This window comes from Zootoca vivipara, chromosome 1, assembly GCF_965207765.1.
Source record: "Zootoca vivipara chromosome 1, rZooViv2.hap1.1, whole genome shotgun sequence".
In the NCBI taxonomy this organism is placed as follows: Eukaryota; Metazoa; Chordata; class Lepidosauria; order Squamata; family Lacertidae; genus Zootoca; species Zootoca vivipara.
The window spans coordinates 94,029,324-94,043,146 of record NC_142582.1 but is presented as its reverse complement, the minus strand read 5'-3'; the positions used below and the strand labels follow the sequence as shown (position 1 = coordinate 94,043,146).

At 42.8% G+C, this 13,823-nt stretch overlaps 1 protein-coding gene across 1 annotated transcript in view; it reads right to left on the bottom strand.

Annotated features, from left to right (window-relative positions):
- PLCB2 (phospholipase C beta 2) overlaps positions 1-13,823 on the bottom strand; it is a 55,598-nt gene that overhangs the window by 2,138 nt on the left and 39,637 nt on the right. The window contains exons 21-30 of the mRNA XM_035111090.3: positions 13,014-13,113; positions 11,784-11,888; positions 10,280-10,365; positions 8,845-8,947; positions 8,552-8,623; positions 6,510-6,726; positions 5,021-5,198; positions 3,543-3,619; positions 2,981-3,076; positions 576-633 (exon numbers count right to left, since the gene is read on the bottom strand). Coding sequence (XP_034966981.3) covers positions 576-633; positions 2,981-3,076; positions 3,543-3,619; positions 5,021-5,198; positions 6,510-6,726; positions 8,552-8,623; positions 8,845-8,947; positions 10,280-10,365; positions 11,784-11,888; positions 13,014-13,113 — 1,092 coding nt within the window. The remainder of the gene's footprint in view (positions 1-575; positions 634-2,980; positions 3,077-3,542; positions 3,620-5,020; positions 5,199-6,509; positions 6,727-8,551; positions 8,624-8,844; positions 8,948-10,279; positions 10,366-11,783; positions 11,889-13,013; positions 13,114-13,823) is intronic.

Here is a 13,823-nt window from a genome sequence, read left to right as displayed (position 1 = left end):
AAGAAGAAGAAGAAGAAGAAGAAGAAGAAGAAGAAGAAGAAGAAGAAGAAGAAGAAGAAGAAGAAGACTCAGAGCTCAGGCCCCTGGGCCACCCCCTAGAAACATCCCTGACTAGAATCCCTGTGGTCCATCAGCAATGTGTTAAGCTGACAAAGCAGGAGTGCATTCTCAGGGTTTCTTAGCAGCTAAGGCATAGCTATTTATTTTTAAAAAATGTTTAAATATTAAAGGCCACTTTTCTGGGCAAATGGCTACCCAAAGCTGCTTGCAACCAAGGACTATAAAAGAAAAAAGAACTAGTTAATACTGTCATTGCGAGAAGGACCTCTCTCCTTTGTGGCCACCCACCTTCCTGACCTAGGGGGCAGACACAGCGAGAGAAGCTCCAAAGAGATTTCAAAGTTCCAGTGGGATGGTAAAGGTGCAGGTCCTCCAATAAATGGTTTGGGCCTAGGCTAAGCTGAGTGAAATGATCCCAAGAGTGTACTATTGCTTATGAACATAATAAATATGTTGTGCAATTGGACTAAGATTTGCCAGAGGCCTTATCCAACTAGTTTTCGTGACAGCCTTACCTGTTTGACCATCTGTACCACTTCCTGAATGTGCGCATTGTTGATTTCTCTCTTCAGTCTGTAGGGAAAAAACCACCCTATCAACACACTTTGATAATTCTGAAGGGATTAGGCTTCAGTTAGTCATGACTGGGAGTTTTATCACAGATGCCCAGTTAAGAATTAAAATGACAGGGTGTTAAAGGTACATGATTTGCCAGCAAATGGCATTGTGTTGTAGAGAATTGTACTAAAATGATAGATTTACAGGATTTCCCTGTAGTGATGATGATGATAGCAATCATAGCTGCCAAGTTATCCCTTTTTTACAGGGATTTTCCCTTATGCTGAATAGGCTTCAACGCGAGAAAAGGCAAAACTTGGCAGCTATGATAGCAATGTGTATTAGTTAAGGAAATCTGCACAAATGAATTATGTTGTAGTAACTTGAGAATGAGTGCTGCGCAGTACTTAAGAGTGTCTGACAAGGACCAGGGAGAGTTAGGTTCAAATTCTCACTCAGCCATGAAACTCACTTGGGACCTTAGGTCAATCACTGTCTTTCAGGATTGCTGAGAGGGTATGTGAAGTGTGTGTGATACGCAGATCAACTGAGGATGAGCAAGTCTGTGCGGGAGAGTGTGTGGGTCACACCCATGGCTGACATGTGGCCCCTAGAGGGTTGCTCAAGGATGACCCAAGGTTGCCCTTGAGTCAAAAAAGGTTAGCCATCATTGGTTTAGCAGGATACCAGAATTCTCACACTGTTTTTAAGTTTTAGGCTATTTGCAAGTAAAAAATTGTTTCTAGCTAGGCATGGAGGAGAAATTCTGTTTTGTTTCCATTTTAACTACCTCATTCACACTTCTTGAACCAATATGCAAACTGAAATATGACCATCCTTCAAAATGTGCACTTTTCCAAATTTTGCAATAGCAGTTCTCTATCCAAACCATATACAAAAATATTAGGGGGAAAGGTGCATTAAAATGCACATATTAGTGAAAATAATATTAAAATGCATTACATCACTGGGATTTGCTTGCAAAAATGCATGCATTAGTCAAAATGTGTTTATTAGGATAAATTTGCACTAAAATACAGATGAATTTTCAAGAGGATTAAAAAAATAAATTGCAATTTGCTGCAGAAATGTGGAGAACTAAAATTAAGAGTGGAAAAAGGAAAACTAGGGGTAGGCAGCCTAAGGCCTGAGGGCCGGATGCAGTCCAATCGCCTTCTCAATCCGGCCTGCAGACAGTCCGGGAATCAGCGTGTTTTTACATGAATAATAATAATATAATAATAATAATAATTTATTATTTATACCCCGCCCATCTGGCTGGGTTTCCCCAGCCACTCTGGGCGGCTTCCAACAGAAAATAAAACAGTAATCTATTAAACATTAAAAGCCTCCCTAAACAGGGCTGCCTTCAGATGTCTTCTAAAAGTCTGGTAGTTGTTTTCCTCTTTGACATCTGTTGGGAGGGCATTCCACAGGGCAGGCACCACCACCGAGAAGGCCCTCTGCCTAGTTCCCTGCAACTTGGCTTCTCGCAACGAGGGAACCGCCAGAAGGCCCTCGGTGCTGGACCTCAGTGTCCGGGCAGAATGATGGAGGTGGAGACGCTCCTTCAGGTATACTGGACCGAGGCCATTTAGGGCTTTAAAGGTCAGCACCAACACTTTGAATTGTGCTCGGAAATGTACTGGGAGCCAATGTAGATCTTTCAAGACCGGTGTTATGTGGTCTCGGTGGCCGCTCCCAGTCACCAGTCTAGCTACCGCATTCTGGATTAGTTGTAGTTTCCGAGTCCCCTTCAAAGGTAGCCCCACGTAGAGCGCATTGCAGTAGTCCAAGCGGGAGATAACCAGAGCATGCACCACTCTGGCTAGACAGTCAGCAGGCAGGTAGGGTCTCAGCCTGCGTATCAGATGGAGCTGATAGACAGCTGCCCTGGACACAGAATTGACCTGCACCTCCATGGACAGCTGTGAGTCCAAAATTACTCCCAGGCTGCACACCTGGTCCTTCAGGGGCACAGTTACCCCATTCAGGACCAGGGAGTCCTCACACCTGCCCACCTCCTGTCCCCCACAAACAGTACTTCTGTCTTGTCAGGATTCAACCTCAATCTGTTAGCTGCCATCCATAGTAGTAGAATGTGTCCTTTTATTTAAAATGCATCTCTGGGTTATTTTTGGGGCATAGGAATTTGTTCATTTTTCTTTCCAAAATATAGTCTGGCCCACCACATGGTCTGAGGGATGGTGGACTGGCCCACAGCTGAAAAAGGTTGCTGACCCATGACTTAAAGGGTCAAAATTGACAGATTTGTCCACCTCTATTTCTAGCTAATGCCCAGCCCTGTGAAAGAGTTCAGCAGATACAAACTCCAAAGAGGCCAATCAGTCTGCCACAGTACCTTTCCTGGGCACTCTTGTCAGTTGTGTTCTTAGCCATGGTCTGAATTTTTTCCAATCTTTTCACCTCTAGTTTCTTTTTCATTTCTTTAGTGTCACTGTAGAGGAAGATATCACCTAGAGTTGATCAATTTCAGCAATAACACATTTTTATCTCTGTAAATTGCTGTCTTCTTGTCTACCTAATGTCTTCAATCATTTCACAGTAATAGAGCACAGGTTAGTAAAGGAAGCACCACATAATGCTCTTTGTTTACAGGCCTGAAAATGTTCCTTGCTGGAGTTAAATGATCCCAGTGGAATGAGAGAAAATGCATAGGTATTGTGTGCAGGTTACATCATGCAAATCCCTTCTGACCATCCCTTCTATTTCTTGCCCAGCCAAATGACAGATGAACTAGACTAGCACCAACCAGGACTGCATGCACAGAGCCGTTTCAAAATAACTGTACCCTTCCTATCAGCTGCAGCCCAGTCTGAACAGGGAAAACACAAGCAAAAATTAAGCCATGCAAAATTAGTAGATGAAAACGCTGGAAAAACTCACATTATTTTGTTACCTACCTTTCCCAGGATTCCTTTAGTGCTTTTAGCTCAGAGGCTTGCTTTTCTCTTGCAAGCTCAATTATTTTAGAAATTTGCTGTCCAAAGAATAAAACACAGGGTAGAATGTCAGAATTTAATTTTACTCTTTTTCTTTTGTTTCTAAAACTGCAAGTTGCTCCTCCATTTGTGGGAGGGCCTTTTATCCAGTGGAAGCTCTTGCTGGAGGAAGGGAGAAAGCGGCAATTTCTGCAAGTTCCTACTTCTGTTTGCACTGCAGCCTGCTGTGCCACCTTTTTCATTGTCCTGGAAGGGTCCCTGACAAGCTGGAACAGACCTTAACAGACCTCCTGCTGCAGGGAGAAGGAGGAATCAGCAAAATTGTAGCCTTCCCTTGCTGCAGCAGGAACAGCCATGAGCAGAGTTCCTACAATAAATCTGGCTCCAACCTAAATTCAGCCATAAAATAGGAACCCCTCAATGGGGTCTATAACAGCTAGTTTGGTGTATACCATATTTGACACTGTCTGTGACAAATAGACTTGAACATCAGACAACCAGGGCATAGCAGTGAGGATGAGATGCTGTTGCTCTCTTGTATTAAAATCTACAGAACAAGCAAGTGGAAAACATGTGGTTTTCCCTCACCCTTACCTGCCATTCCTGTGCTGAATGCTTTCTTGTGAACAGATTTGTCTGAAGCTACTCGGTTACAACAAAATGATCTGAGTTGTGCTCAGGCAGTAGCACTTGGGATCACTGACTTCATGCCTTGAGATCCTCAAAGATCTTCCTCTGAATGCCCCTAACCAAATGATGTGCACTAGGGCCTTTTCAGTGGTGGCATTGCCACTATGGGATGCCCTCCTCAAAAAGGCACACATGGGGCATATTTTGGTGCCATTTCAGTGTGAGGTAAATATATATTTTTCCAGGCATTTTAATCTGTCTTCAATCTGTGCTTACTATATGCATAGCTGTCAACCCTCCCGTTTTTGGCAGGAAACCACCGAACTTAAATCCGTTTCCCGCTGCTAACCTGGATTGTAAAATGCCCCGTAAATGTCCCGGCTCCTGGCTGGCTGCTCGCTCACTTGCCGAGTGCTGCTGGAAATCACCTCTGCGCATGGCCGGGCATGTGCAGAAGTGATTTCTGGTGCCCAGACAGGTGGACATGGGCAGCCCGGCACCGGAAGTCGCTTCTGCGCATGTCCACACATGCACAGAAGCGACTTCCGGTGCCGCGCTGCTGCTGATTCCTTATTTTCCAATCCAGAAGTTGACAGCTATGACTCTATGTGACTTATGTTTTTATGCTGTATTATATTTATATTGCTGCTTTTGTTGCTATTAGATTTTAAACGGCTTCATTTCCTGTTGTGGGCTGCTCTGAGAACTCTGTTGTTCTCAACTCAACTCAACTCAGCTCTGTTGAGAGCTCTATAACTACTGCAAGCAAATGGTAAGGAAGGAAAGGGTAATAAACCTCTTGTCTGTACCTCTGTGGCATGGAGCTCTTTCTTCTTCCGAATTGCATCATACTGCTCTTCTCCTAGCTGCATTAGCTCTTTCTCCAGCTTCTCTTTCAGCTCCAAGACTCTGTTGTCAGGAGGACTCTCTGCCATCTCACCGGCGTTCCTTCCTGAGCTGCTGTCATCCACAGTCCACTTCCTGCAACTTCAGACAAAGAGGAACAATTCTCACAATATGGCCAATATTGTGACCAATTCACTGCCTTACCCCCAAGGAGCCATTTTTCCATGAGATCTCTGCATGGCATAATATTGCCAGTATGTTCTAACAGCTGTAGATTATGGGCCTTATTCTGCCATGTGGGAAAGAAGAGAGGCAGGCAGGCAGGCAGGGACACCCTTAGGCCTTTGCCAGTCAGACTGTCCCCTTTCAGGACCAATGAACATCACCTGCCCCATGCAAAGGGAGATGAACGGCTGGGAGAGGGAATTGTTTGCGTTTTATTTTTATGAGCATGAGACTCTTAATCTCAGGATCATGGGTTCGATTGCCACATTGGGGTAAAAGATTCCTGATCCTTGTGGACATTCCAACTCTGCAATGATTATAGAATTGTAGAATTGATTATAGAACTCTATAATCAGAATTGTAGAGTTGGAATGGACCCTGAGGGATTATCTAGTTCAATCCCCTGCAGTGCAGGAATATTGTATGCTTCTCTGTGCTGGTGAGTGGGTGGGGCAGTAGCAGAACTGTAAACTGCCAAGGGTGCCTTCTCAAAAAGGCAGTATATAAATCATATAAATAAATAATATAAATAACTTGCTCTTTAAGCAGGAAGGCGAATGGTGGAGCCATCATTAATCCTTGATTTTGCTTCCTTTATACCCTGCAGCTGTCATATTTAGAAAGCGGGTACATAGCAAAACTGTGGTATTGCAATTCTCTGTTTATGTAACAGCTGTTTATTACAGCTGTTGTGTACTAAATACCCTTTTATTTGTTTTCCTTTGTGAAGAGGCATTTCCTTAAAATGCATTGGGATCTCTGAACTTTGTGATGAAATAATTACATGAGATGCATATGTGATTGGATTTTCTTCAGTGCTTTGAATTGCACCTTTGCTTCCTTCCTTGTCATTGTGGCATTCCCCTTCTGTTTGGTTGTGTATTTGTGTGGCAGGTATGTTTACCACTGAGAATAGTAGAGAATAGTAGTACACTGTTCCTGCCACCTGCCAAGGGTTTCTCCTCACACTCTTTTCTAGTACTGACACAGTATCAACACACAAATCCGTAACACACACCCAAATCTCTCTGTAATGCACATACCTAAATCTCTCTCCTCTGGAAAAGCCTAAAGTCCTATAATGTCTCAGTAGTGGAACAAATTCATTTTATGCCATGATACATACATCATGAAAGAATTGTATTAAATACAGTTACAGTTAAAAGCAAGTCTTCTGATGGCCAATAAGGATCCCACAGCCTTTTCTGCTCATGATCCAATTTCTACCTTTTCTTTTTCTGGGTTTTAGGTGGGCATGGCATTTTCTTTTTGCCAGCTTGTTGCGTGCCCAGCTCCATGAAAAGGACGGCATATTTCTGCATCAGCTCTTCCTTGCGCTTGACTGTCTTCCGTTCCATCTCCTTCAGGTCTTTCTCTTGCTTCTTCAACAGTTTTCCAAAATTCTTCATCTGCTGCAGCTCCTCAAAGCTCGCCGTCTGCAGCTCTGAAACACAGCATGAAAAAGAGATGCATCTGCTTAAACGAGATGCTAAATTGCCACTCATTTTCACCGTCCACTTGAATGACCTTTCTTTGCTATACTCCAGGCATGTCCAACTCCCAAGAGACTGCAATCTACTCCCAGTATAAAAAAATCTAGCAGTCCGTTGTCATTGGAGGGAGGAGGAACATGCGTGGGGTGGGTGGATTACCTAGAGTTGTTGAGCCCAGAGTTGTTGAGCTTTCTGGGGGTAGGATTGCCCAGAGTTCTTCAGCTTTTATTTGTAAACTTTCGGTGAACTTTTATTTAGTCCCACGATTGATACGGGTCCCGCACTCTACCAGGATCAGCCGGGGATCTACCGGTAGATTGCGATCTACTGGTTGGACATGCCTGCGTATATTCCATCTCCTCTCAAGGTGATCCTATGACTGCACAAATATCACAGCATCTCAGCACACAAACCACAATATTTTATCCCTGGGAAAACGTAACACTTGCCTCCACAAAAGAGTTCTGCGCAGATGGGACTCTGCAAATATCAGAGGCCCTTGTTGGATATTGTTTGTGACGCTGGAATCCACATTGTCTTACAGGGATTACCTGACCCCCTTTCCTCTGAGTCTGTCATGCCCTCTGGAAAGCCATTCCTAAGACACAGGATCCTCCAGATATGCAATGCAGAGTAGACGGTTAATGATTTCCCCCCTCTTGCATAGATTGCAACCCACAACCTTTTTTTTAACTTTTAAAATGTGTGTCTGTGTGTGAAGTTCAATTTATTTATTTATTTGGAAAGTGTAAATATTGCTGTAGAATCTTATGGACACTGTGAGATCTCCTATTTTCTGTCTTCAGTGCAGGAGCACTCATTTAGCCACACCTTTTTAAAAAGTGGCTAGCCATAACAAAGTCAACACCTACCTTTGCAACATTGTTCCATAATTTTATGAACCTTCTGCTTAGCCTTACAAACCTTCTGTTTATTCTTATATTTTAGAGGCCCTCCAGCACACATCTAACTACTTAAAAGGTGTATGTGCATGTGTTCTTCCACCCCTTAAAATATGCAGATAAAAAGTGATGGGCAATTCTATTGTTTTATTTTTGTAAACCACTTTGAGGTATTTTACAATTAAGCGGTGTATACATTTTATGAAATAATAAAGTAAGAATCTGTAGCACTAACTACTTTTCTGCAACAATAAACCTGCAGTTTTAATATTTTAGTTTTTAAAAAACTGTATAAGATTACATGATTCCTATGAAGAAAACTGGCTGGATTGTTTAACTGTGTCAGTCTGAAGAAGTGTGCATGCACACGAAAGCTCATACCTATGACAAACTTAGTTGGTCTCTAAGGTGCTATTGGAAGGATTTTTTTTATTTTGTTGTGTCAGTTAAATCAGTCCAACTCCATATTTTTAAGGTCCAGGTAATCCCAGAAAATGAAAATATGCTGTTGGGATGTGCTTTGCAGGATTCTGTGGCTATTTCCAGAAGCTGCTATCAATTCTGTGCAGGATATAAAAAGAATATGGGGAAAGGTGAATCGGGGCCTGTGATTGACTTACCTCACATTTTGTAATGTGTTCACTTCCAGCACAGTTACAGTAGCACAAGGCTAGCCAACATGTTGCCTTCTAGGTGCTGCAGGACTGCAACTTCCATCATACCTTGCTATCAGCTATGCTGGCTAGGGCTGATGGAAGTTGGAGTCCAACAACATATGGAGACTGCCATATTGGCTGTCCCTGCAAAATCGGGACATAAATTAATTTGAACTTAAATGTTATCAGGTATCTAAAATGAACAGGGTTAGAAATACCTATAGTTCCCTTTGTAGGTTCTTTTGTGGTTTCTTCTTTTCCTGTCGAGGTTCCTTTTCCAGTCAAGGTTCCTGAGGGGTGAAAACACACGACATATGAGTGAGCTTATTCTGTCTCATGAAAGATAACAGCCATTGAAATTCATCATGACCAGGATGTTAAGTGAGTCCCAATGAAATGAGAAATGTCAATCCTGCTTCCTGTCTCCTGGAACAATATCATTTCCTTTCAGAATCTGAACAGCGTATATTTAAGCTGCTGTGCTCGGCCCCAACCATATCCATAGCATTACCTCCAGGCCCGTTTGAAGGAGGGGTACTAAAGGTCCCTGTGGCATTATGTATCCCGTTGGTATTGAGTTGAACAGATGAAAGACTTTTTTGCAAGTCAGGCCCCTAAAACAAAAATTAATTGTGCATCAGTTATAGCAAAACGGATCGCTAGAAACAACTGGACACTTTCCCCTCAGTTTTGCTTTGTGGCATTGTGTATTTTGCCACACTGAAACTGTTGGAGGCATAAGAGGGAGCCATAAGGTGCATTTTTAATCTTCTTGCAAACTTGCCTCACTGTGGACTTTGGGTTTTAGTCTGGTTGGTGGTGGCACCTTCTTGTCCCTGCTGGAAGCTGAGGAGACACTGGCTTGTGTCTATGTGGCTGAACAGGCAAGCCAAACAGGAGATTGAGGAACAAGCAATAAATACACTAGAATTGAGGAGGGGGTTGTCTTGCAGCTTGTGGCAGGGAAAGGTGATGCTTGTGGTTACTAGTAGTGCACTAATGTGCCAGGCACAGGAGTCTTCTACGGAAGACTGTGTTACTGCAATATTTAATCCATTAACTTGGTCAATCAGTCAAAACCATCCATTGATTTAAAACCTTAACTGCCTGCAGTGGCATAAATAATTTCAAACGCAATGCTAAGAATGCCTTCCCATCTCTAACTCTTTCAAAGAATCCTGTAGATACAATTAATGCGGCATGCAATGCTTGAAGCAACTGCTTTTGATATGAAAGATAGTCCCCAGATACATCCTATTTGAATTTTTTAAAAAAGATCTAGTGGGTGTAGGTTTTCCTATCCCAATGAATGAATGTTCATTTTTTTTAAAATTGCCAGTAGCTAGCTTCTCCATAGAGAAAACTAGCATTTGAGGCTGCCTCTCCTTTTATGGAAAATGGATATTCTAATTCAATATGGAAATGCACACATTTAAAGATGCACAGTATAGGATGCTGTGATGTCATTGTACACATGCAGGAAACTAATAAAAATATAAGTCCAAGTGTGTTCACTCATTCCTTTCAGTTAGTGTCCCCCTTGTAAAATTAATTCCATGTATTTCAAGCCAACTCTGTAATACCCAAAATGGGTAGAATTCTGGATCATCATTTTAAGATTATTCTTGGGAACTGAACTTTATTCAGGATCCAAATTCTGCTGCCAGCTTCTGCCTATAGGCCCCTCCTAGGGTGAAAAAGTCTCCTTTTAAGAACTGGTCCCCTTCCCACATTCCTGCTCTTGATTCCCCTAAGCAAATAAAACCCAGATGGAACCTCCATCCATTCTCTAGTCACCATTTCAGGCATTTTTGATAAGTGCCATTTGCAATAACTTCAACATTTATTGCATTAATTCTGCTGTTAGTCACCTTCAACTGTACAAGTGAAAGTGGAATGCAATTATTCTGAGTAGGTAAATAAATAAAAGTATCTGTGGAACTCACCTCAGGAGTGTCCTCTTGGCTTTTCTCTGATTTTTTGTCATGTGCGTTAAAAAACTTTATTGGGTTGGAGAGCGCCATGGTGAGATCTAGGAAAATAATCCAGGATTTTCAACAATATCACATCATCCCTCTCCTACTTATTCCTTACTGCTTATGTTTCTAGGAATATGTTAGAGATGATATATCCTGAGCTTTGATTCTCTCAGGTCTCCAGATTCATGCATAATAGTGCAGGTTCATTAAGGGAGCAACCCTACCGCAAGTTCTGCCAGGATGAGCAGGTTAGGATTCAGCATATATCTGGATGAGCCAGGGGTTTTCAGCATAGTTGGGTTACCCCAGCTTAACTCTCTCATGCTCAGCTCAGGATCTCCTGCATCCCAGCTGGCTATGCTGAGCCCAGTGGAACTTAAGCTGGTGTAAACCCTGAAAAGGGGGTATATCTCTTTGAGTAGGGACACATTCTTGGGACACATGCCTTATGGATAGGAGATGGCTACCCACATTAGCCAAACTTCAGGACACATTTCCACTTCACCCCTCCCAGAAATTTATGAAAATCACTGGATTTATGAATAGCTCAGCCAGCCCTTAAGAAACAACTATTGCAAATAATGACCACCTGACCAACATGCCTCAAGTTGTTAAAGGGCCTACAGAGTTGGCAAGTCGCATTCTGGATCTGGTGCTTATAATGGGTAGGGTTGCCAGACTCAATAGAGGACAGGACTTCTGTGCCTTTAATTGCCCTGCTCTCTTTTGAGTCTGCAAACCTTAAAGAGAAACCAGCAGACCCTTTGTTTAATTTCCAAGCAAAGGGTCTGCTGGTTTCTCTTTAAGGTTTCCAGACTCAAAAGAGAGCAGGGCAATTAAAGGCACAGGAGTCCTGTCCTCTATTGAGTCTGGCAACCCTAGTAATGGGTTGGTGAAAATGGGCCAATCGTGGATGGTTTGTTGTGATCCAGTTGTTACGGTCAGACCATTTTGTAGTAAGGTCTACACTGCTAACTTGTTTTTCTTCATGGTGGTGGTTAAACCTTTGAAATGCTTCATGGCACAGAATCCAGATACTGTAAGGATCACCTCCCATATTAACCTGCCCAAATATTAAGAACTTTTACTGGGCCCCCTCCCAGAGTGTCACCACCATTGCAGATCAAGAAGGCAGATCTGTGGCACCCCCAATATGGAACTCCTTCCCAAGGTACCTGCTGGATTATCTTTTTGGTGAAATGTCATAGGAAGACATTGTTATTTCTTCAGGCATTTGAATGATGCATATTTTCAATATTATAAGGGTGATGCGATTTAAACTCTGGTAATATCTGCAGGCTTCTGCTGCTTTAATTAATTTGCTATTTTGTATCTATTTTAACTGAGCCATTGTACATTTTATCACTGTAGATTTTCTTTTCATTGTAAACTACTCTGGGGTAGATATTATGAAGATGCCACTAAACAAAAGCTAACCACACCCCTCTTTCAGGTTTTTGGAATACGGTACCTGCCCACGAATCCGGAACATAGTCTTTCATCTCCACATACACAAAGAGAGAAGGCATTGTAAGTGGCATGTTGCTCTCACTACGAAGGCAAACATGGTGGTAGCCTAAAACAGAAAGCACATATCCCAATAGAAACAGGTGGCAAGCAGAATGCTACTGAGGGACTGTTTTGGAAAATGCTGGAGGCAATCGGAAATCAGCTTTGCATGATGCAAGGTGCGGCAAGTCACCTGCAATGGCAGGTTCTGTGTACCAGTAAGCAGGGCTGGCCCAAGGCATTTTGGTACCTGAGGTGAACTACAAAATGGTGCCCCCACCAGGGGAGAAGGGGTGAGTGAAGATCCACATCAGGGACAAGGGGCAATAGTGATCTACATCAGGAACTAAGTGTGTGGGGAGACCAGTAGTGCCTCCAATTTGCCAAGAGGGTGCTGTGGAGGTGGCATGGTGGGGGGTAGGCACAGAGGAGGTGCCGGAGCCAACCCCCAAGGTGCACACTGCAACCATTGCTGCCACGGTGCCTTCCCTGGAGTCTGGCTCTTCTGCCCCTCTGGATCCTGCTGCCTGAGGTGGTTGCCTCACCTTATCTCATGCCAGTAAGGAGCTGACTCATGGGAGCTGACTCATGGAGCACAGGCCCTCGGGAAGTTATCCTGTATAAGTCCTATTGAAATGGCCAGGAGTTGTGGATCACAGATCATAGATATATGGATCACATAATTGTAGAGTTGGAAGCGATCACAAGGATCATCTGGTGTGGTCCAGTCCCCTGCAATGCAGGAATATTTTGCCCAACATGGGGCTCAAACCCATGACCCTGAGATTAAGAGTCTCATGCTCTACCAACTGAGCTATCGTTGCGGAAGCTCTGTTCATTTCAATTAACTGTGGCAATGTCTCAGTCTGGTGAGGAAAACAATAATTTCCATATACAAATCATGACACACCCTCACTATGAATATTTATGACTCTGCAGAAATGATAGGGTAGAAGTTAGTGAAGGGGCTCTAGAAAAGCACGGGCAAAATGACCAAACAGCTTTTATATACAAATAGACTAAATTGACAGATTTTTCAGTTAACAGAGGATGCAGCTGAGGGCATTTGGTAAAATTTATAAGCATCAAGTTTAATACCATGGATTCATGCAGCGAAATTACCAGTCAACCAAATGATCTAGCGAAGAAAGTGAGTCCATTTTCAGAAATCTCAAAAATAGTCCATTCTCACCTGAACGCACAGCAGTGATGGGAATGACACGTTGCCCTATGAACTTTCCTCCTTCCTCCCAAACCACAATTCTGAGAGAAGCTAGCTCTGGCATCAAAATCTGTCAAGGAAGAATCAAATGATGCTTATCTTCAATTGACTTAAAATACGGTATTTTAGAAAATGGAGTTCTCAAGAATCATGAACTCCTGGATTGTCCAACTATTGGACTTTAGGCTCACTCAGTTTGAGGGCAATTTTTCTTTTATACTTCCAGTTCATTTGTTTTTGCTAGCTCTCTGTTCCCTATAATAACCTTCTCGGTAGTGGCACCCGCCCTGTGGAATGCCCTCCCACCAGATGTCAAAGAGAAAAAACAACAACCAGACTTTTAGAGGACATCTGAAGGCAGCCCTGTTTAGGGAAGCTTTTAATGTTTAATAAATTATTGTATTTTAATATTTCTTTTGGAAGCTGCCCAGAGTGGCTGGGGAAACCCAGCCAGATGGGCGGGGTATAAACAAACAAACAAACAAATATTATTATTATATGTTTTCTCCACTACTGTCCTGAAGATTATAGCTGGCTGAGAAAACACAGCACTTGTGCAGTTGCACAACACTGATTTGTATGCAGCATTGTATCAACCTAATTGATACACAGGTGGCACTGGTCTAAACCACAGAGCCTAGGGCTTGCTGATCAGAAGGTCAGCAGTCCATTTGATTTGCAAGGTCTCCTTTAAATACACAGAACAAAATATTTTGTGGGTTCATAAAATAAGAACAGTGGACTTGGATCTGGAACATTTTAATTTTAAAAAACTTGTTC